Source organism: Bombina bombina, chromosome 4 (genome assembly GCF_027579735.1).
Source record: "Bombina bombina isolate aBomBom1 chromosome 4, aBomBom1.pri, whole genome shotgun sequence".
In the NCBI taxonomy this organism is placed as follows: Eukaryota; Metazoa; Chordata; class Amphibia; order Anura; family Bombinatoridae; genus Bombina; species Bombina bombina.
Window position 1 is genome coordinate 1,053,174,972 of NC_069502.1, and position 24,534 is coordinate 1,053,199,505.

Genomic DNA, 24,534 nt, shown 5'->3' on the forward strand with positions numbered 1-24,534 from the left:
TGATATGCCGAGGAGAAGGAAAGCTGGATCCCCATTTGAGCACAAAAGGAACGCCAAAATCTGGAGACAAACTGGCTACCCTGGTCCGACACTATCTCCTTGGGTAACCCATGTAAATGGAAGACCTTCCGGGCAAAAATTGAAGCAAGCTCCTGAGCGGTAGGCAGCTTCATCAAGGGAATGCAATGTGACATTTTAGAAAAATAGTCAACCACCATAAGGATAACAGTATTGCCATTGGAAACAGGGAGCTCGAAATGAAGTCCATGGAAAGATGTGTCCAAGGACGCTTACCATTAGCAATAGGTTGAAGAAGACCCACAGGAAGACGTCGAAGAGTCTTATTCTGTGCACAAACTGAGCAGGAGGCAACATACGCAGCAACATCAGAACGAAGACCTGGCCACCAGAATTGTCGAGTGACAGACCAAATCATTTGGTTCTTGCCTGGGTGACCTGCGGCTTTAGGATAGTGGTAAGTGTGCAAAAGTTTAGTTCGAAGATTCTCAGGAACAAAACACTTACCACTAGGTTTCTCAGGAGGTGCATTGGTTTCTGCAGCCAGGATCTCCTCCCCCAAGGGAGAAGTCAAATTAGTATGTATGGTAGCTAAAATAGGGTCAGGAGGTATAACAGGAGTAGGTACAGACTCCTCCTTGGCCAGAGGCGAAAATTGTCGAGAGATGGCATCAGCCCTAACATTCTTACTACCAGGCAGGTAGGAGACCACAAAATTAAACCGAGACAAAAATAGCGCCCATCTGGCCTGTCGGGCGACAAACGTTTTGCTTCAGATAGATAAGTTAAATTCTTGTGGTTAGTAAGAATGAGCACTGGCACGCTAGTACCCTCGAGAAGATTTCTCCATTCCTTGAGTGCCAAAATTATGGCCAGTAATTCCCTGTCGCCAATTTCATAATTGCACTCCGCTGGAGACAATTTCTTAGAGAAGAAACCACATGGATGCAAGGAACCGTCAGGCGTAGGACGTTGAGACAAGAGGGCACCTACTCCAGTCTCAGACGCATCAACTTCAAGAACGAAAGGCAGGACAGGGTTAGGATGAGCTAGAACTGGAGCGGCAGCAAAGGCAGTCTTAAGACTATCAAAGGCCTTAATGGCAGTAGGTGACCAATGGAGTGGATCATTCTCTTTATGGGTCATGTCTGTGATAGGTTTGACCAAGGAAGAAAAGTTTTTAATAAACTTTCTATAGTAATTGGCAATCCCCAAAAAATGTTGAATAGACCAAAGACCAACTGGGCGAGGCCACTGCAGAACTGCAGATAACTTGTCAGGATCCATGGAGAACCCTGCAACGGAGATAACATAACTTAGGAAGGTTACTTGAGTCTGATGGAACTCACATTTCTCGAGTTTACAAAACAGGCCGTTCTTGCGTAATCTCTGAAGAACCCGTGTAACATCAGAACGATGAGCCTCAAGTGTGGGTGAGTATATGAGGATGTCGTCTAAGTACACCACAACACACTGTTGCAACATATCTTGTAGGACATCATTAATAAATTCCTGGAAAACAGCAGGAGCATTACATAGGTCAAAGGGCATTACAAGATACTCATAATGCCCGCTCCTGGTGTTAAACGCTGTTTTCCATTCGTGGCCCTCCTTGATCCTAACGAGATTGTATGCTCCTCTCAAATCAAGTTTAGTAAAGACCGTAGCTCCCTTGAGGCGGTCAAAGAGTTCCGTAATGAGCGGAATAGGGTATGCATTCTTAATGGTAAGACGATTAAGACCCCTATAATCGATGCATGGTCTTAACTCGCCACCCTTTCTCTTCACAAAGAAGAAGCCAGCCCCTGCAGAAGAGCAGGATTTGCGGATGATCCCCCGCGACAGAGCATCGGCAACATACTCCTCCATAGCACAATTATCTGCAACAGACAGAGGGTAAACCCGGCCCCGAGGAGGAATGGCTCCGGATTGCAGGTCTATGGCACAATCGTAAGACCGGTAAGAAGGGAACGTACCGGCACGCACCTTGTCAAAAACTTCTAGGAACTCTCGGTACTCCTCTGGTAATTGAGATACCGAAAAAGCGCACAAGACTTTAACTGGTTTCCGAAGACAAGTGGAAATACATTGTGGGGACCACAACAAAATTTCGGACCTGCTTCAGTCGAGACTGGGATTGTGCTTTTGGAGCCATGGATAACCCAGAACAACCGGAAAATGCGGAGAGTTTATCATCTGGAACTGGAGGGTTTCAAAATGGAGAGCCCCAACAGCCATGGACAACGGAGCAGTTTCGTGAGTAACGAGTGCGGGCTGAAGGAGCCTGCCATCAATGGCCTCAATAGCAAGTGGAACAGACCGAGGCAAAACAGGAATTGAGTGCTTCGATACAAAAGCACTGTCAATGAAATAGCCTGCAGCACCGGAGTCAACAAGAGCCTGGGTGACTATGGAGGAGTCCATCCAGGAAAGGACAACCGTGACCAAAGGTTTTTCCTTAAGCGGTTCCGGGGACGAGGATAAACCACCCAAGGTCTGTCCCCGACAGGACCTTAGGTGTGAGCATTTCCCGGCCGTGTAGGACAAGATTTCAAAAGGTGGCCCTGTAACCCACAATAGAGGCAGAGCCCTCCCTCCACCTAAAGGCCCTCTCCGCCGCGGAGAGACGCGTGAATCCCAACTGCATCTGCTCAGCAGTACCTGGTGACTCGGGACCAGGAGGCATGGGAGGAGAGGGAGGCATGGGTGGGAACGAACACGTAGGAGACAACGGAACAGGAGGCTTCCGCAAGCGCTCCTTGAAAGAGGGCCTCTCACTGAGTCTGATGTCAATTAGGATCAAAAAAGACACCAATGCCTCGAGATCCTCTGGTAAATCTCTGGCAGCAACTTCGTCTTTAATCGCACCAGAGAGCCCATGAAAGAAGGTGGCAACAAGGGCTTCATTGTTCCAACCAACCTCTGCGGCAAGCGTACGGAACTCAATAGCATACTGAGCAACAGATCTTGTACCTTGCTGAATGGACAAGAGTCATTTAGCAGCAGAGGAGGAGCAAGCCGGAACATCAAATACCCTTCGAAAGGAGGCCACAAATTCAGGTTAATTTGAAATCACAGGTTTATTAGTCTCCCACAAGGGATTAGCCCAGGCAAGAGCTGTGTCAGAGAGTAACGAGATGAGAAATCCCACCTTAGCTCTGTCAGAGGGAAACGCCTGAGGTAACATCTCAAAGTAAATGCCCACCTGGTTCAAAAACCCTCTGCACTGAATAGGATCGCCTCCATATCGCTGAGGTAGAGGTGCAGAACCGGACATGCTCCTTGTATGACTAGGTGCAGCAGCGGAAACAGGAGCAGCCATAACTTGCCATAACTTTGGTCCAAATGTGCAGTGCGAGTCAGCAGGGTTTGCAGGGCTAGTGCAAATTGATCCAAGCGGTGATCCTGTTCATCCATCCTGGAAATGATGGCAGGTAAAGGTGGATTATTAGCACCATCATGGCCTTTGCGTAATGTCCGGGTGCCAGGAATCAGACTGAGACGAGAAGTGGAAAAATAATCACAACTTTATTAATAACAAAAAAATAATAAAAAGTCCACAAGTCAAATAACAAGCCAGGAGACAATCAGGAACAAGGAAAACAGCAGAGTCAGGAACAAGCCAGGGATCAGGAACCATGAAGGATGTCAGACAACCAGGTAATACACAGGAACTCTCACAAACAGGTCTGAGACAACGCAAAGGCAAAGCATACTGAACAGAGGCCCTTTAAATAATAAGTGATGACATCACAATTCTGAGACTGCATCCTGTCTCACACAGATGATGCACACCAGTCTGGCCATAAAAGGAAGTGCAGGAAATGAGCAGCATCCCCCACAATGCACCATAGTCAGCAAGAGAGGTGAGTAAAATGGCTGCCAGCAGCACATGGCAAACAAAACAGGGGAAAAAAACCCTGACAGTACAGTCCAGTGCAACAAAATGCTAACAGTAGGGCGCAGTCCAATGCAACAAAATGCTAAAGATAAGGTTCAGGCAGTGCTACAAAATGCTAAAGGTAGGGTGCAGTCCACTGCAACAAAATGCTAAAGGTAGGGCGCAGTCCAATGAAACAAAATGCTTAAGGTAGGGCGCAGTCCAATGCAACAAAATGCTAAAGATAGGGTACAGTCCAGTGCTACAAAATGCTAAAGGTAGAGTACAGTCCCGTGCTACACAATGCTAAAGGTAGTAACAGTCCAGTGCTATAAAATGCTAAAGGTAGGAGCAGTCTAGTGCTACAAAATGCTAAAGGTAGGGTGCAGTCCAGTGCTACAAAATGCTAAATGTAGGAGCAGTCCAGTGCTACAAAATGCTAAAGGTAGGAGCAGTCTAATGCTACAAAATGCTAAAGGTAGGAGCAGTCTAATGCTACAAAATGTTAAAGGTAGGGCGCAGTCAAATGCAACAAAATGCTAAAGGTAGGGTGCGGTCCAATGCAACAAAATGTTAAAGGTAGGGCGCAGTCCAATGCAACAAAATGCTAAAGGTAGGGCGCAGTCTAATGCAACAGAATGCTAAAGGTAGGGCGCAGTCCAGTGCTACAAAATTTTATTATAATGAGTAATTCTTTAACTGAAATTGTTGACCTATAGGAGTTTGTGAAATATCTGTTTAGAAAGAGCATCATAGCTGTCAAATGCTTTGGGTAGATGGCATTTGTGCATAATTGGCTTTCAGTTGGGTTGATATCTTTCACCCCTCCAGCAACAGTGCTTCCTTATTAGCATCTTTCTGTGTCACACACATAATCTTTATGAAAGGCGATTTGTACAGTCTCAGAATTCTGTTTTAAATACTTTTTTTTTTTCTTTCAAAAGCAACCTTTATCCAAACAATATCCAGGTCACAATTTCAAATGAATTAAGCAATACAATGATCATGTTATTCAAAAGCTTTAGAAACATTCTCTTACATTTTTTTTTAAAAAAGTTCATAGATGTAGTACAGTATTGCTATAATAATATAAATGTTATTTCTAAATATATTTTTTTAAATCTGCCTTAGTAACCTGTGTGTTTGGTATTTAGTTACATCCATTGCTCATTGGGGTTCTTTAATATGCTCCTAGAAACAAAAAATGCAGATCATTTTTTAAGTTGTATCCTAAACATTTTCATGTGTCTATTAATGAATGATTTTTTGTTTGTTTTTTCTCCTATGACAGTTCCCATAATCCTTGCTATAAATAAATGTGACAAACATGGAGCAGATCCAGAGAGAGTAAAGAAGGAACTTCTGTCTCATGAAATAGTATGTGAAGAATTTGGTGGTGACATACAAGCAATACATATTTCGGCACTGAAGGTAAAGTACATATATATTAAATATATTGGTCAGAAACTGTTGAAGCATATGTCATATGATATGGTAAACATGTGAGAAAAGCTGTCCACTGTAAGACGGTGAAAAAAAACTGAAAGAAAATGTATTTCCACTCTGAAATACCCCTAAATACTGCATTAATACATCAACCTGATTTAAACCTACAGTATATTAATGTGTTGTGTGGTAGTAGACCTAGTGCTAGTGGTAACACCTATGGCTCTCTTCAATGGGTCTCCTAGTGGACCTAGTAAATATCGATCTAGAATATAAGTAAAGTTAGCGCCTAAATCAAAGGTTAAGGTGGCGTGGTGAAAATACAGGGCGTGGTGAAAATACAGATAGTGGTATTTATTCGGATAGCTTTAAATCCAGATATAAAATAAACTTAAAATTACCATAAAAATAATAAAATCATGGATCCATGAATTAACAAACTAACTAAATTAAATAGCGCATTAGTATACACAGCACATGTTAAATGACCATATATGTTAAAAAAATAAATAAAAAATGGTGGTGTGCTCTCCTGGGGGACGGCCCTTAATAGTATACCGTCTAAGGTGCTTATAATATGAGATCTCACTTGTGATGATGGTGGACTGAAATTATATGTCCCAGATAGAATGTCCAACGTGTCTTTTTAATGTCTAAATGAATTGATTGTGAAAATCCATTGCTGGATCTGTAGCTGTCCAAAATCTAATGGGGACGAAGAGAAGAATCGAATGATGAAATAAAGATGGTGAAGATAATGGAAAAACAGATGTGAAAAAAATGGATACTTCGTGAAAAAATTTAAAATATACAAAAATGTGAATAAATTAAAAAATTGAAAAAATTAAAAATGGAAAAAAATTAAAATGAAAAATAAAAGAAGTATGAAAAAATATATGAAAAATGTGAAATATGTAAAAATAGTCCTATATGAAAAAATTCCAATGTGATTTATATAATATAATAAGTGTCCAAAATGTGATAGTGGACCAGTGGTCCTCCTGTGTATCCTTTTAGTGAAGTCCCATCTGGTGGTGAAAAGATCCTAAAATATTCCTGTGGGAAACAGGAAAAAACAATAGTGCTAAACAGCTTAACACCTAGTTAAGGTATTGAAAAGGAGCTTACCAGTTAAATGTCAATGTGTTTTGGCCTGTTAACAGGCCGAAACGCGTTGACATTTAACAGGTAATCTCCTTTTTAATACCTTAACTAGGTGTTTAAGCAGTTTTGCACTATTGTTTTTTGTTTCCCACAGGAATATTTTAGGATCTTTTCACCACCAGATAGGACTTCTTATAGGATACACAGGAGGACCATTGATCCACTATCACATTTTGGACACTTATATTATATAAATCACATTCAATTTTTTTTTCATATAGGACTATTTTTACATATTTCACATTTTTTAAGAAGTATCCATTTTTCACATCTGTTTTTCCCATTATCTTCACCATCTTTATTTCATCATTTGATTCTTCTTTTCGTCCCCATTGGATTTTGGACAGCTACACATCCAGCACTGGATTTTCACAATCAATTAATTTAGACATTAAAAGACACGTTAAACATTCTATCTGGGACATATAATTTCAGCCCACCATCATTACAAGTGAGATCTCATATTATAAGCACCTTAGACGGTATACTAATAAGGGCCGTCCCCCAGGAGAGCACACCACCATCATTTTTTTATTTATTTTTTAACATATATGGTCATTTAACATGTGCTGTGTATACTAATGTGCTATTTAATTTTGATTGTTAATTCATGGATCCATGATTTTATTATTTTTATTGTCATTTTAAGTTGATTTTATATCTGGATTTAATGCAATCCGAATAAACACCACTATCTGTATTTTCACCACGCCACCTCCCTTGCTTCCCCTCTGGCCGCTTACACAAGCAACTGGGTGTTATACAGAGGTAAGCTATGTCAGAGTATGTATTTCTCCAACATTGGTGTGTCCGGTCCACACAGTCCCTCCCAGGCTCCGCCCCCCCCCAGTCATTCTCCTTGCCGCTCTGAACAAGTAGCATCTCCACGGGGATTGTGAGGAGTTTGTGGTGTTTAGTTGTAGTTTTTTATTCTTCTATCAAGAGTTTGTTATTTTAAAATAGTGCTGGTATGTACTATTTACTCTGAAACAGAAAGAGATGAAGAGTTCTGTTTAAAAGAGGAGTATGATTTTAGCAGCAGTAACTAAAATCAATTGCTGTTCCCACACAGGACTGTTGAGCTGAGAGAACTTCAGTTGGAGGGAACAGTTTGCAGACTTTTCTGCTCAAGGTATGACTAGCCATTTTTCTAACAAGACTGTGTAATGCTGGAAGGCTGTCATTTTTCCCTCATGGGGATCGGTAAGCCATTTTCTTAGTCTCAAACAGAATAAAGGGCTTATTATGGGCTATAAACTGGTAGACACTTTTAGGGGCTAAATCGATTGCTTTATTTAAGTATTATATGCAGTTTGAAGTTGAATTTCACACTTTTATAACATTGGGGAACGTTTTTAGCGCCAGGCACTTGTTAAGACACCTTCCCAGTCAGGAAGGGCCTTTCTCTGTAGTAGACAGAGCCTCATTTTCGCGCCATTACTGTGCAGTTACTTTTGAGTACAGTACATGCAGCTGCATGTGTGATGGTCTGGAATCCACTAAAAACGTTCCTAGAAGGCTTCATTTGGTATCGTATACCCCCCTGGGATTGGTGAAGTCGCAGCAAAGGCTGTGGCTGGGACTGTAAGGGGGTTAAAATTGTAAACGGCTCCGGTTTCCACATTTTAAGGGTTAACAACTTGAAAATTGGGGTGCAATACTTTGAATGCATTAAGACACTGTGGTGAAATTTGGTAAAGATTGGATAATTCCTTCATAGTTTTTCACATATTCAGTAATAAAGTGTGCCCTGTTTAACATTTAAAGAGACAGTAACGGTTTTGTTTTAAAACGGTTTTTGTGCTTTATTAACCAGTTTAAGCCTGTTTAACATGTCTGTACCTTTAGATAGATCATGTTCTGTATGTATGGAAGCCAATGTGGTTTCCCCTTCAAATATGTGTGATAATTGTGCCATAGCGTCCAAACAAAGTAAGGACAGTACTGTCACAAATAGTAAAGTTACCCAGGATGATTCCTCAGATGGAGGAAGTAGACATAGTTCTATATCATCTCCTTCTGTGTCTAGCGCGCCAATGCTTGTTACTATGCAACAATTGACGGCAGTAATGGATAACTCCATAGCTAATATTTTATCCAAAATGCCAGCATTTCAGAGAAAGCGCGATTGCTCTGTTTTAAACACTGTAGAGCAGGAGGGCGCTGATGATAATTTTTCTGTCATACCCTCACACCACTCTGAAGTGGCAGTGAGGGAGGGTTTGTCAGATGGGGAAATTTCTGATACAGGAAGAATTTCTCAGCAGGCAGAACCTGATGTTGTGACATTTAAATTTAAATTAGAGCATCTCCGCGCATTACTTAAGGAGGTGCTATCTACTCTGGATGATTGTGACAATTCCTTGAGGTCCCGGTGCACCCTGATGCTTTTCCGATACCTAAACGGGTGGCGGACATAGTGAATAAGGAGTGGGAGAAGCCAGGCATACCTTTTGTCCCTCCTCCTATATTTAAGAAATTGTTCCCTATGGTCGACCCCAGGAAGGACACATGGCAAACAGTCCCTAAGGTTGAGGGGGCGGTTTCTACTCTAGCCAAGCGCACGACCATTCCTATTGAGGACAATTGTGCTTTCAAAGATCCTATGGATAAAAAATTGGAGGGTTTGCTTAAAAAGATTTCTCCAACATAGGTGTGTCCGGTCCACGGCGTCATCCTTACTTGTGGGATATTCTCCTCCCCAACAGGAAATGGCAAAGAGCCCAGCAAAGCTGGTCACATGATCCCTCCTAGGCTCCGCCTTCCCCAGTCATTCTCTTTGCCGTTGCACAGGCAACATCTCCACGGAGATGGCTCAGAGTTTTTTGGTGTTTAAATGTAGTTTTTATTCTTCAATCAAGAGTTTATTTTAAAATAGTGCTGGTATGTACTATTTACTCTGAAACAGAAAAGAGATGAAGATTTCTGTTTGTAAGAGGAAAATGATTTTAGCAACCGTTACTAAAATCGATGGCTGTTTCCACACAGGACTGTTGAGAGGAATTAACTTCAGTTGGGGGAAACAGTGAGCAGACTTTGGCTGCTTGAGGTATGACACATTTCTAACAAGACTTGGTAATGCTGGAAGCTGTCATTTTCCCTATGGGATCCGGTAAGCCATTTTCTGAATTTTCAATATAAGAATAAGGGCTTCACAAGGGCTTTAAAGACTGGTAGACATTTTTCTGGGCCAAAACGATTACTTTATAAACATATTTAATGGTTTACAACTTTGGAGAGTTATTTTAATCTTGGGAATTCTGTTAAAAAAACGGCAGGCACTGTATTGGACACCTTTTTCACTGGGGGCCTTCTCTAGTCATAGGCAGAGCCTCATTTTCGCGCCACTAATGCGCAGTTGTTTTTGAGAAGCAAGGCATGCAGATGCATGTGTGAGGAGCTCAGATCCACTGAAAAAGCTTATTGAAGGCGTCATTTGGTATCGTATTCCCCTCTGGGCTTGGTTGGGTCTCAGCAAAGCAGATACCAGGGACTGTATAGGGGTTAAATGTAAAAACGGCTCCGGTTCTGTTATTTTAAGAGTTAAAGCTTTCAAATTTGGTGTGCAATACTTTTAAGGCTTTATGACACTGTGGTGAAATTTTGGTGAATTTTGAACAATTCCTTCATACTTTTGCGTATATTCAGTAAAAAAGTGTGTTCAGTTTAAAATTTAAAGAGACAGTAACGGTTTTATTTTAAAACGTTTTTTGTGCTTTGTTATCAAGTTTATGCCTATTAACATGTCTGAACTATCAGATAGACGATGTTCTGTATGTTCGGAAGCCAAGGTTCCTCTCCATTTAAATATATGTGATGAATGTGACAAACAAAGTAGGGACAATGATGCAACTGATAATAATGTTGCCCAAAATGATTCCTTAAGTGAGGGGAGTAAGCATGGTACTGCATCATCTCCTTCTATGTCTACACCAGTCTTGCCCACTCAGGAGGTCCCTAGTGCATCTAGTGCGCCAATCCTCCTTACTATGCAACAATTAAAGGCTGTAATGGATAATTCTATTAAAAACATTTTAGCCAAAATGCCCACTTATCAGCGAAAGCGCGACTGCTCTGTTTTAGATACTGAAGAGCATGAGGACGCTGATGATAATGGTTCTGACATGCCCTTACACCAGTCTGAAGGGGCTAGGGAGGTTTTGTCTGAGGGAGAAATTTCAGATTCAGGAAAAATTTCTCAACAAGCTGAACCTGACGTTATTACATTCAAATTTAAATTGGAACATCTCCGCGCTCTGCTTAAGGAGGTGTTATCTACTCTGGATGATTGTGACAATTTGGTCATTCCAGAGAAATTATGTAAGATGGACAGGTTCCTAGAGGTCCCGGTGCCCCCCGAAGCTTTTCCTATACCCAAGCGGGTGGCGGACATTGTAAATAAAGAATGGGAAAGGCCCGGCATACCTTTTGTCCCTCCCCCTATATTTAAGAAATTATTTCCTATGGTCGACCCCAGGAAGGACTTATGGCAGACAGTCCCCAAGGTCGAGGGGGCGGTTTCTACTCTAAACAAACGCACCACTATCCCTATAGAAGATAGTTGTGCTTTCAAAGATCCTATGGATAAAAAATTAGAGGGTTTGCTTAAAAAGATGTTTGTTCAGCAAGGTTACCTTCTACAACCAATTTCATGCATTGTTCCTGTCACTACAGCAGCGTGTTTCTGGTTCGAGGAACTAGAAAAGTCGCTCAATAAAGCATCTTCTTATGAGGAGGTTATGGACAGAGTTCAAGCACTTAAGTTGGCTAACTCTTTTACCTTAGACGCCACTTTGCAATTAGCTAGATTAGCGGCGAAAAATTCAGGGTTTGCTATTGTGGCGCGCAGAGCGCTTTGGCTGAAGTCTTGGTCAGCGGATGTGTCCTCCAAGAACAGATTGCTTAACATCCCTTTCAAGGGGAAAACGCTGTTTGGCCCTGACTTGAAAGAGATTATTTCAGACATCACTGGGGGAAAGGGCCACGCCCTTCCTCAGGATAGGTCTTTTAAGGCTAAAAATAAAACAAATTTTCGTCCCTTTCGCAGAAACGGACCAGCCTCAAATTCTACATCCTCTAAGCAAGAGGGTAATTCTTCTCAAACCAAGCCAGCCTGGAGACCGATGCAAGGCTGGAACAAAGGTAAGCAGGCCAAGAAGCCCGCTACCGCTACCAAGACAGCATGAGATGCTGGCCCCCGATCCGGGACCGGATCTGGTGGGGGGCAGACTCTCTCTCTTCGCTCAGGCTTGGGCATGAGATGTTCAGGATCCTTGGGCGCTAGAAATAGTTTCTCAAGGTTATCTCCTGGAATTCAAGGAACTACCCCCAAGGGGAAGGTTCCACAGGTCTCAATTGTCTTCAGACCAAATAAAAAGACAGGCATTCTTACATTGTGTAGAAGACCTGTTAAAAATGGGAGTGATTCATCCTGTTCCATTAGGAGAACAAGGGATGGGGTTTTACTCCAATCTGTTCATAGTTCCCAAAAAAGAGGGAACATTCAGGCCAATTTTGGATCTCAAGATCCTAAACAAATTTCTCAAGGTTCCATCGTTCAAGATGGAAACCATTCGGACAATTCTTCCTACCATCCAGGAAGGTCAATTCATGACCACGGTGGATTTAAAGGATGCGTATCTATATATTCCTATCCACAAGGAACATCATCGGTTCCTAAGATTCGCCTTTCTGGACAAGCATTACCAGTTTGTGGCACTTCCATTCGGACTAGCCACTGCTCCAAGAATTTTCACAAAGGTACTAGGGTCCCTTCTAGCGGTGCTAAGGCCAAGGGGCATTGCAGTAGTACCCTACTTGGACGACATACTGATTCAAGCGTCGTCTCTGCCACAAGCAAAGGCTCATACGGACATTGTCCTAGCCTTTCTCAGATCTCACGGGTGGAAAGTGAACGTAGAAAAAAGTTCTCTATTCCCGTCAACAAGAGTTCCCTTCTTGGGAACAATAATAGACTCCTTAGAAATGAAGATTTTTCTGACAGAAGCCAGAAAATCAAAACTTCTAAACTCTTGTCAAGTACTTCATTCTGTTCTTCTTCCTTCCATAGCGCAGTGCATGGAAGTAATAGGTTTGATGGTTGCGGCAATGGACATAGTTCCTGTTGCGCGAATTCATCTAAGACCATTACAACTGTGCATGCTCAGACAGTGGAATGGGGATTATACAGATTTGTCCCCGAAGATCCAAGTAGATCAGAGGACCAGAGATTCACTCCGTTGGTGGCTGACCCTGGACAACCTGTCCCAAGGGATGAGCTTCAGAAGACCAGAGTGGGTCATTGTAACGACCGACGCCAGCCTGGTGGGCTGGGGCGCGGTCTGGAAACACCTGAAAGCTCAGGGTCTATGGTCTCGGGAAGAATCTCTTCTCCCGATAAACATTCTGGAACTGAGAGCGATATTCAATGCTCTCAAGGCTTGGCCTCAACTAGCAAAGGCCAAATTCATAAGGTTTCAATCAGACAACATGGCGACTGTTGCATATATCAACCATCAGGGGGGAACAAGGAGTTCCCTGGCGATGGAAGAAGTGACCAAAGTAATTCAATGGGCGGAGATTCACTCCTGCCACTTGTCTGCAATCCACATCCCAGGAGTGGAAAATTGGGAAGCGGATTTTCTGAGTCGTCAGACATTTCATCCGGGGGAGTGGGAACTCCATCCGGAAATCTTTGCCCAAATAACTCAATTATGGGGCATTCCAGACATGGATCTGATGGCGTCTCGTCAGAACTTCAAGGTTCCTTGCTACGGGTCCAGATCCAGGGATCCCAAGGCGACTCTAGTAGATGCACTAGTAGCGCCCTGGACCTTCAACCTAGCTTATGTGTTCCCACCGTTTCCTCTCATTCCCAGGCTGGTAGCCAGGATCAATCAGGAGAGGGCTTCGGTGATCTTGATAGCTCCTGCGTGGCCACGCAGAACTTGGTATGCAGACCTGGTGAATATGTCATCGGCTCCACCATGGAAGCTACCTTTGAGACGGGACCTTCTTGTTCAAGGTCCGTTCGAACATCCGAATCTGGCATCACTCCAACTGACTGCTTGGAGATTGAACGCTTGATTTTATCAAAGCGTGGGTTCTCAGATTCTGTCATTGATACTCTTATTCAGGCTAGAAAGCCTGTAACTAGAAAAATTTACCATAAAGTATGGAAGAAATATATCTGTTGGTGCGAATCGAAAGGATTCCCATGGAACAGGGTAAAAATTCCTAAGATTCTATCCTTTCTACAAGAGGGTTTGGAGAAAGGATTATCTGCAAGTTCTTTGAAGGGACAGATTTCTGCTTTATCTGTTTTACTCCACAAGAAGCTGGCGGCTGTGCCAGATGTTCAGGCTTTTGTTCAGGCTCTGGTTAGAATCAAGCCTGTTTACAAACCTTTGACTCCTCCTTGGAGTCTCAATTTAGTTCTTTCAGTTCTTCAAGGGGTTCCGTTTGAACCCTTACATTCCGTAGATATTAAGTTATTATCTTGGAAAGTTTTGTTTTTGGTTGCAATTTCTTCTGCTAGAGGAGTTTCAGAGTTATCTGCTCTGCAGTGTTCTCCTCCTTATCTGGTGTTCCATGCAGATAAGGTGGTTTTGCGTACTAAACCTGGTTTTCTTCCGAAAGTTGTTTCTAACAAAAATATTAACCAGGAGATAGTTGTGCCTTCTTTGTGTCCGAATCCAGTTTCAAAGAAGGAACGTTTGTTGCACAATTTGGATGTAGTTCGTGCTCTAAAATTCTATTTAGAGGCTACAAAGGATTTCAGACAAACATCTTCCTTGTTTGTTGTTTATTCTGGTAAAAGGAGAGGTCAAAAGCAACTTCTACCTCTCTCTCTTTTTGGCTTAAAAGCATCATCAGATTGGCTTATGAGACTGCCGGACGGCAGCCTCCTGAAAGAATCACAGCTCATTCCACTAGGGCTGTGGCTTCCACATGGGCCTTCAAGAACAAGGCTTCTGTTGATCAGATATGTAAGGCAGCGACTTGGTCTTCACTGCACACTTTTACCAAATTTTACAAATTTGATACTTTTGCTTCTTCTGAGGCTATTTTTGGGAGAAAGGTTTTGCAAACCGTGGTGCCTTCCATCTAGGTGACCTGATTTGCTCCCTCCCATCATCCGTGTCCTAAAGCTTTGGTATTGGTTCCCACAAGTAAGGATGACGCCGTGGACCGGACACACCTATGTTGGAGAAAACAGAATTTATGTTTACCTGATAAATTACTTTCTCCAACGGTGTGTCCGGTCCACGGCCCGCCCTGGTTTTTTAATCAGGTCTGATGAATTATTTTCTCTAACTACAGTCACCACGGTATCATATGATTTCTCCTATGCAAATATTCCTCCTTTACGTCGGTCGAATGACTGGGGAAGGCGGAGCCTAGGAGGGATCATGTGACCAGCTTTGCTGGGCTCTTTGCCATTTCCTGTTGGGGAGGAGAATATCCCACAAGTAAGGATGACGCCGTGGACCGGACACACCGTTGGAGAAAGTAATTTATCAGGTAAACATAAATTCTGTTTTTTGTACAGCAAGGTTACCTCCTTCAACCTATTTCGTGCATTATTCCTGTCACTACAGCGGCGTGGTTCTGGTTCGAGGAACTGGAAAAGTCGCTCAGTAGGGAGACTCCGTATCTCATGGACAGAATTCACGCACTTAAGTTAGCTAATTCCTTTATTTTAGACGCCGCTTTGCAGTTAGCGAGGTTAGCGGCAAAAAATTCAGGGTTTGCAAATGTGGCGCGCAGAGCGCTCTGGCTAAAGTCTTGGTCGGCGGATGTATCTTCCAAGACAAAATTGCTTAATTTAAGACCCTTGGGCCAGAATTGAAAGAGATTATTTCAGACATCACTGGGGGAAAGGGCCTTGCCCTCCCACAAGATAAACCTTTCAAGGCTAAGAATAAGTCCAATTTCTCCAACATTGGTGTGTCCGGTCCACGGCGTCATCCTTACTTGTGGGATATTCTCTTCCCCAACAGGAAATGGCAAAGAGTCCCAGCAAAGCTGGTCACATGATCCCTCCTAGGCTCCGCCCACCCCAGTCATTCTCTTTGCCGTTGCACAGGCAACATCTCCACGGAGATGGTTAAGAGTTTTTTGTAGTTTTATTCTTCTATCAAGTGTTTGTTATTTTAAAATAGTGCTGGTATGTACTATTTACTCTGAAACAGAAAAAGGATGAAGATTTCTGTTTGTAAGAGGAAGATGATTTTAGCAGAAGTTACTAAAATCGATTGCTGTTTCCACACAGGACTGTTGAGATGAAGTAACTTCAGTTGGGGGAAACAGTTAGCAGACTTTTCTGCTTAAGGTATGACTAGACATATTTCTAACAAGACCATGTAATGCTGGAAGGCTGTCATTTCCCCTCATGGGGACCGGTAAGCCATTTTCTTAGTTCAACATAAAAGAATAAAGGGCTTCAAAAGGGCTTAAAAAACTGGTAGACATTTTTCTGGGCTAAAACGATTGCTTTACTAGGCATATTATGCAGATTCTAACTATTAATGGTTATTATAATCTTGGGGATTGTTTAGAAAAACGGCAGGCACTGTGTTGGACACCTTTTTCAGATGGGGGCCTTTTCTAGTTATAGACAGAGCCTCATTTTCGCGCCATTAATGCGCAGTTGTTTTTGGAGAGCAAGGCATGCAGATGCATGTGTGAGGAGCTAAGAATCACTGAAAAAGCTTATAGAGGGTATCATTTGGTATCGTATTCCCCTCTGGGCTTGGTTGGGTCTCAGCAAAGCATATAGCTGGGACTGTATAGGGGTTAAATGTAAAAACGGCTCCGGTTCCGTTATTTTAAGGGTTGAAATTTGGTGTGCAATACTTTTAATGCTTTAAGACACTGTGGTGAAATTTTGGTGAATTTTGAACAATTCCTTCATACTTTTTCACATATTCAGTAATAAAGTGTTTTCAGTTTGAAATTTAAAGTGACAGTAACGGTTTTATTTTAAAACGTTTTTTGTGCTTTGTTGACAAGTTTAAGCCTGTTTAACATGTCTGTACCATCAGATAAGCTATGTTCTATATGTATGAAAGCCAATATGTCTCCCCATTTAAATTTATGTGATAATTGTGCCATAGTGTCCAAACAAAGTAAGGACAGTAATGCCACAGATAATGATATTGCCCAAGATGATTCCTCAAATGAGGGGAGTAAACATGATACTACATCATCCCCTTCTGTGTCTACACCAGTTTTGCCCACACAGGAGGCCCCTAGTACATCTAGTGCGCCAATACTTATTACCATGCAACAATTAACGGCTGTAATGGATAACTCTATAGCAAATATTTTATCCAAAATGCCTACTTATCAGAGAAAGCGCGATTGCTCTGTTTTAAACACTGAAGAGCAAGAGGACGCTGATGATAATTGTTCTGTCATACCCTCACACCAATCTGAAGGGGCCATGAGGGAGGTTTTGTCTGAGGGAGAAATTTCAGATTCAGGAAAGATTTCTCATCAAGCTGAACCTGATGTTGTGACATTTAAATTTAAATTAGAACATCTCCGCGCACTGCTTAAGGAGGTATTATCTACTCTGGATGATTGTGACAATTTGGTCATTCCAGAGAAGTTATGTAAGATGGACAAGTTCCTAGAGGTTCTGGTGCCCCCCGACGCTTTTCCTATACCCAAGCGGGTGGCGGACATAGTAAATAAAGAGTGGGAAAGGCCCGGCATACCTTTTGTCCCCCCCCCCTATATTTAAGAAATTATTTCCTATAGTCGACCCCAGAAAGGACTTATGGCAGACAGTCCCCAAGGTCGAGGGGGCGGTTTCTACTCTAAACAAACGCACTACTATTCCTATCGAAGATAGTTGTGCTTTCAAAGATCCTATGGATAAAAAATTAGAGGGTTTGCTTAAAAAGATTTTTGTTCAGCAAGGTTACCTTCTACAACCAATTTCATGCATTGTTCCTGTCACTACGGCAGCGTGTTTCTGGTTCGAGGAACTAGAAAAGTCGCTCAATAAAGAATCTTCGTATGAGGAGGTTATGGACAGAGTTCAAGCACTTAAATTGGCTAACTCTTTTGTTTTAGATGCCGCTTTGCAATTAGCTAGATTAGCGGCGAAAAATTCAGGGTTTGCTATCGTGGCGCGCAGAGCGCTTTGGCTAAAGTCTTGGTCAGCGGATGTGTCTTCCAAGACAAAATTGCTTAACATTCCTTTCAAGGGTAAAACATTATTTGGACCTGATTTGAAAGAGATTATTTCAGACATCACTGGGGGAAAGGGCCACGCCCTCCCACAGGATAGGTCTTTTAAGGCTAAAAATAAGCCTAATTTTCGTCCCTTTCGCAGAAACGGACCAGCCTCTAATTCTACATCCTCTAAGCAAGAGGGTAATACTTCACAACCCAAACCAGCCTGGAGACCAATGCAAGGCTGGAACAAGGGTAAGCAGGCCAAGAAGCCTACCACTGCTACCAAAACAGCATGAAGGGATGGCCCCCGATCCGGGACCGGATCTGGTGGGGGGCAGACTTTCTCTCTTTGCTCAGGCTTGGGCAAGAGATGTTCAGGATCCTTGGGCGCTAGAAATAGTTTCTCAAGGTTATCTCCTGGAATTCAAGGGACTACCCCCAAGGGGAAGGTTCCACAGGTCTCAATTATCTTCAAACCAAATAAAAAGACAGGCATTCTTACATTGTGTAGAAGACCTGTTAAAGATGGGAGTGATTCATCCAGTTCCAATAAGAGAACAAGGGATGGGTTTTTATTCCAACCTGTTCATAGTTCCCAAAAAAGAGGGAACATTCAGACCAATTTTGGATCTCAAGATCCTAAACAAATTTCTCAAGGTTCCATCGTTCAAAATGGAAACTATTCGAACGATCCTACCTACTATCCAGGAAAATCAATTTATGACTACCGTGGATTTAAAGGATGCGTACCTACATATTCCTATCCACAAGGAACATCATCAGTTCCTAAGGTTCGCTTTTCTGGACAAGCATTACCAGTTTGTGGCACTTCCATTCGGATTAGCCACTGCTCCAAGGATTTTCACAAAGGTACTAGGGTCCCTTCTAGCGGTTCTAAGACCAAGGGGCATTGCAGTAGTACCTTACTTGGACGACATCCTGATTCAAGCGTCGTCTGTCAAAAGCAAAGGCTCATACGGACATCGTCCTAGCCTTTCTCAGATCTCACGGATGGAAGGTGAACAAAGAAAAAAGTTCTCTGTCCCCGTCAACAAGAGTTCCCTTCTTGGGAACAATAATAGATTCCTTAGAAATGAGGATTTTTCTGACAGAGGTCAGAAAATCAAAAATTCTAAGCTCTTGTCAAGTACTTCATTCTGTTCTTCGTCCTTCCATAGCGCAGTGCATGGAAGTAATAGGATTGATGGTTGCAGCAATGGACATAGTTCCTTTTGCACGAATTCATCTAAGACCATTACAACTGTGCATGCTCAGACAGTGGAATGGGGATTATACAGACTTGTCTCCGACGATTCAAGTAGATCAAAAGACCAGAGATTCACTCCGTTGGTGGCTGACCCTGGACAATCTGTCACAGGGAATGAGCTTCCGCAGACCAGAGTGGGTCATTGTCACGACCGACGCCAGCCTGGTGGGCTGGGGCGCGGTCTGGGAACCCCTGAAAGCTCAGGGTCTATGGTCTCGGGAAGAATCTCTTCTCCCGATAAACATTCTGGAACTGAGAGCGATATTCAATGCACTCAAAGCTTGGCCTCAACTAGCAAAGGCCAAATTCATAAGGTTTCAATCAGACAACATGACGACTGTTGCATATATCAATCATCAGGGGGGAACAAGGAGTTCCCTGGCGATGGAAGAAGTGACCAAAATAATTCAATGGGCGGAGGATCACTCCTGCCACTTGTCTGCAATCCACATCCCAGGAGTGGAAAATTGGGAAGCGGATTTTCTGAGTCGTCAGACATTCCATCCGGGGGAGTGGGAACTCCATCCGGAAATCTTTGCCAAATAACTCAATTATGGGGCATTCCAGACATGGATCTGATGGCGTCTCGTCAGAACTTCAAGGTTCCTTGCTACGGGTCCAGATCCAGGGATCCCAAGGCGACTCTAGTAGATGCACTAGTAGCACCTTGGACCTTCAACCTAGCTTATGTATTCCCACCGTTTCCTCTCATTCCCAGGCTGGTAGCCAGGATCAATCAGGAGAGGGCTTCGGTGATCTTGATAGCTCCTGCGTGGCCACGCAGGACTTGGTATGCAGACCTGGTGAATATGTCATCGGCTCCACCATGGAAGCTACCTTTGAGACAGGACCTTCTTGTTCAAGGTCCATTCGAACATCCGAATCTGGTTTCCCTCCAGCTGACGGCTTGGAGATTGAACGCTTGATTTTATCAAAGCGTGGGTTTTCAGATTCTGTAATAGATACTCTGATTCAGGCTAGAAAGCCTGTAACTAGAAAAATTTACCATAAAATATGGAAAAAATATATCTGTTGGTGTGAATCCAAAGGATTGCCATGGAACAAGATAAAGATTCCTAAGATTCTATCCTTTCTACAAGAAGGTTTGGAGAAAGGATTATCTGCAAGTTCTCTTAAGGGACAGATTTCTGCTTTATCTGTCTTACTACACAAACGACTGGCAGCTATGCCAGATGTTCAAGCATTTGTTCAGGCTCTGGTTAGGATCAAGCCTGTTTATAGACCTTTGACTCCTCCCTGGAGTTTAAATCTAGTTCTTTCAGTTCTTCAAGGGGTTCCGTTTGAACCCTTACATTCCGTAGACATTAAGTTACTATCTTGGAAAGTTTTGTTTTTGGTTGCAATCTCTTCTGCTAGAAGAGTTTCAGAGTTATCTGCTCTGCAGTGTTCTCCTCCTTATCTGGTGTTCCATGCAGATAAGGTGGTTTTGCGTACTAAGCCTGGTTTTCTTCCTAAAGTTGTTTCTAACAAAAATATTAACCAGGAGATAGTTGTACCTTCTTTGTGTCCGAATCCAGTTTCAAAGAAGGAGCGTTTATTACACAATTTGGACGTTGTCCGTGCTCTAAAATTCTATTTAGAGGCTACTAAAGATTTCAGACAAACATCATCCTTGTTTGTTGTTTATTCTGGTAAAAGGAGAGGTCAAAAAGCGACTTCTACCTCTTTCCTTTTTGGCTTAAAAGCATTATCCGTTTGGCTTATGAGACTGCCGGACGGCAGCCTCCTGAACGAATCACAGCTCACTCCACTAGGGCTGTGGCTTCCACATGGGCCTTCAAGAACGAGGCTTCTGTTGACCAGATATGTAAGGCAGCGACTTGGTCTTCACTGCACACTTTTGCCAAATTTTACAAATTTGATACTTTTGCTTCTTCGGATGCTATTTTTGGGAGAAAGGTTTTGCAAGCTGTGGTGCCTTCCGTTTAGGTAACCTGATTTGCTCCCTCCCTTCATCCGTGTCCTAAAGCTTTGGTATTGGTTCCCACAAGTAAGGATGACGCCGTGGACCGGACACACCAATGTTGGAGAAAACAGAATTTATGCTTACCTGATAAATTACTTTCTCCAACGGTGTGTCCGGTCCACGGCCCGCCCTGGTTTTTTAATCAGGTTTGAAAAATTTCTTTCTCTATACACTACAGTCACCACGGCACCCTATAGTTTCTCCTTTTTTTTTTTTCTCCTAACCGTCGGTCGAATGACTGGGGGGGCGGAGCCTGGGAGGGACTGTGTGGACGGCTCTTGCTGTGTGCTCTCCTTGCCATTCCCTGTAGGGGAGGAGAATATCCCACAAGTAATGGATGACGCCGTGGACCGGACACACCGTTGGAGAAAGTAATTTATCAGGTAAGCATAAATTCTGTTTTCTGCATGTCTGTCCCTAAACGTACATGCAGATACCGCTATACTGGGGTAATACAGGTCTTCTTATGCATTCAGCGGTATTACAAAGTGACATCAGATACACAGGCTACACCCACAGACCCTGCGGCACACGCAGGCCGGTACTCACTCAGGTAAATAACTGGAGGAGAAAGAACTCCACCTGCACACAGTGTACGACAATGTTCTGCTCTCCGCCGTCGTCTTGTCAGCAGGAAACTGGAGGGGTCGGGGCCCGGTATAAAAAGCTATGGTAAACGTGGGCGTGGCTGTTATGCCATTACTTTGAAGGCATTGGAGTCGTAGGACATCACAACGCAGTAGACTTCTCAACGACCTTACACTATTACCTTAAAGTAACGCCTCCTATGTTCAATGAGTGACAGATCTTATCTAAACACGCCCATATTAGTTGATTGACATTTGACGGGTCACGCATACTCTTATAAGTAGTGATGCTGTCTTACCGTGACGTTTAGGGTTGAGACGAGAGAGTAACTGAGTTGAGGTGTTATTACTATTAGAGAGGGACATCACACAAATAATTCAGCGGTTAAATGTAATTTAGTTTGCTTAGCTACATAGCTTGGTCTTGTTAAACTATATTAATTTTATCATCCAGCCAATACATATTTGGGATTGGTTTGTCCCACTATGAGACAGTATGACACTGTTTGAGGTATTTTCAGCAGATCACATTATGGAGGGGTAAAAAAAAAAAGTGTAAATCTTAAGTGTGATCACACAAAAACACTAACACATTTACATGTTTAATATCTGACACTGTGGGTCTGTCAAATTAAAACACTACCTTGTTATATAAAGGCAAAATTGCTTCCCCTCTGGCCACTTCTAAGTTTTTGATCAGCTTCTTTCGACATATGTCATAGGGGGTGGGGCTAAAAAAATTGCATACTCTCGCGGTTTTTCTTAAATCCCAAACACTACTACCTTCAACATCCTCTTCTGTACTCCAGTACCTTTTTCACCATCTAATCTGACAGTTGATATCTATACTATAGAACAAGACACATGCTCTTAACCTACAACAATCATTTCTATATATCTCCATCTTCAACAGTCTCTAGAAAATATGTCAACTCTCCTGGTTTCAATCTACGCTTCATTGAGTTCTTTTGGGTTGTAATGCCACCTCTATGTGGACATCATCCAAAAATATATATCTTATTCATCCCTATCTCCCTCACTAACATCTCATACTGGATATCCTCCCATCACCTAAAAATAATCCAAGATTGAATATTAACTGATTTCTTATTCACTCCCTGCAATCTCCATAATACCTTCATTTCGCATCTTGTTGCCTCCATTTCTAAAGCATTGGACCATTCCTCACTCAAGACATAACAAAATTCGGGTCCACTCTGATCATATTACATTTGCAGTGCCCTTTTTACTTGTATACCACTCAACAGGCTAGCTCCACTTTGGTCTTTTCCAAATCCTGCTTCCAGGCACATCCACATCACCCTTTGTTTCTCCTTTGCTGTGCCACTTCCTACACTGGTTTCCATAATCCTCCAACAGAAGATTCAAAATTTTAACCCTCACCTATATAGCCTTCCACAATACTGTACCCCACTGTATTTTTGTCTTATCTATATCTCCTTCACTCTGCTTCTGACCTATGCCTCTTACTCCTTTTCATCACCACCTCCTACTGCCCTCTTCAGGACTTCTCACATGATACCCTTTGGAGCTCTACTCTTCAGTTTATTAGAGCCTCTCAAAGTATTCAAAGCCTTTAAATCTTCTGTCAAAACCTGCCTTTTCAGAGAAGCATACAAGATGCTTTCATAAAATTAACTGCACATCAACGTACAATTCTCCAACCAGAAGCTCATCATCCTCATCTGACCATGGCCTACAATCACCACTAACAAGTTACTCCTCCCCTACCTTTTTCTCCATCTATTACTTAGATTGTAAGCTCTCTAGGGAGCTTGGCCCCAACACTTCTGCCATCTATCTACAAAGAAAGATACATGTATTATTTTATTTATTAAATGTCCTGTGTTTGCTGCTTCAGGGGGAGAACTTGCAGGCATTAGCAGAAGCTACGGTCACTTTAGCAGAAGTCTTAGAACTGAAGGCTGACCCTACAGGACTTATTGAGGGAACCATTATAGAGAGTCGCTCAGATAAAGGGAAAGGGTAATTATCCAATACTTTTTGTATTTGTATTTCTTATCCTGTAAATAGATAACCAAAAATAAGGAAATATACTTCTTGCTTTATGTTCATATTGTTTTAGTCCGGTGACCACAGCCATTGTACAGAGGGGAACGCTTAAAAAGGGCGCAGTGTTGGTAGCTGGTAAAAGCTGGGCAAAAGTGCGACTAATGTTTGATGAGAATGGCACCTCCTTGAATCAGGCAGGCCCCAGCTTGCCAGTGGAGATTGTTGGCTGGAAAGAGCTTCCATCTGCTGGAGATGAAATTCTTGAAGTAGAATCGGAGGTAAATGTCACATCATGTTCCACTTTCATAGAAACAAAATCTTGCAAAGCCAACTGTTAGCAATTAAATAAATAATATTGAGATTACTGCAGATAGTACTGTGATTTATCAGAAGAATATAGCAAACCAAATTATTGTAGCAAGTTGATAAGTCTCCTTTTGATGTCTACCCTCTGCCTTGCCACATTACCAGTAAACATGCAATATCCATTCTATAAATTCTCTCATTAAAGGGACAGTAAAGTCATAATTAGACATTCGTGGTTAAGTCAGAGCATAGAATTTTAAACAACTTTTCAATTTACATTTATTATTTAATTTGCTTCTTTCTCTTGTTAACATTTGCTGAAAGGTGTATCTAGGTAAGCTCAGGAGCAGCAAAGAACCTAGGTTCTAGCTGCTGATTGGTGGCTGCATATATATACCAATTGTCATGGGCTCACCCATGTGTTCAGTTATAAACCAATAGTGCTCCTTGAACAAATGATACTAAGAGAATGAAACAAATTTGATAATAGAAGTAAACTGGAAGGTTGTTTAAAATTGTATGTCCTACCTAAATCATGAAAGAAACATTTTGGGTTTCATGTCCCTTTAAGTTGCACTTACGGAACCATAATGCACATGCTAGTGTGTCAAGCATATCATAGAATATTAACAAAAGACAAGAAAATTCCATAATT

At 42.4% G+C, this 24,534-nt stretch overlaps 1 protein-coding gene across 1 annotated transcript in view; it reads left to right on the forward strand.

Annotated features, from left to right (window-relative positions):
* The window catches only part of MTIF2 (mitochondrial translational initiation factor 2), a 168,922-nt gene that overhangs the window by 56,286 nt on the left and 88,102 nt on the right, over nt 1-24,534 (forward strand). The window contains exons 7-9 of the mRNA XM_053712192.1: nt 5,190-5,329; nt 23,422-23,546; nt 23,647-23,851. Of these exons, the coding sequence (XP_053568167.1) occupies nt 5,190-5,329; nt 23,422-23,546; nt 23,647-23,851 (470 nt within the window). The remainder of the gene's footprint in view (nt 1-5,189; nt 5,330-23,421; nt 23,547-23,646; nt 23,852-24,534) is intronic.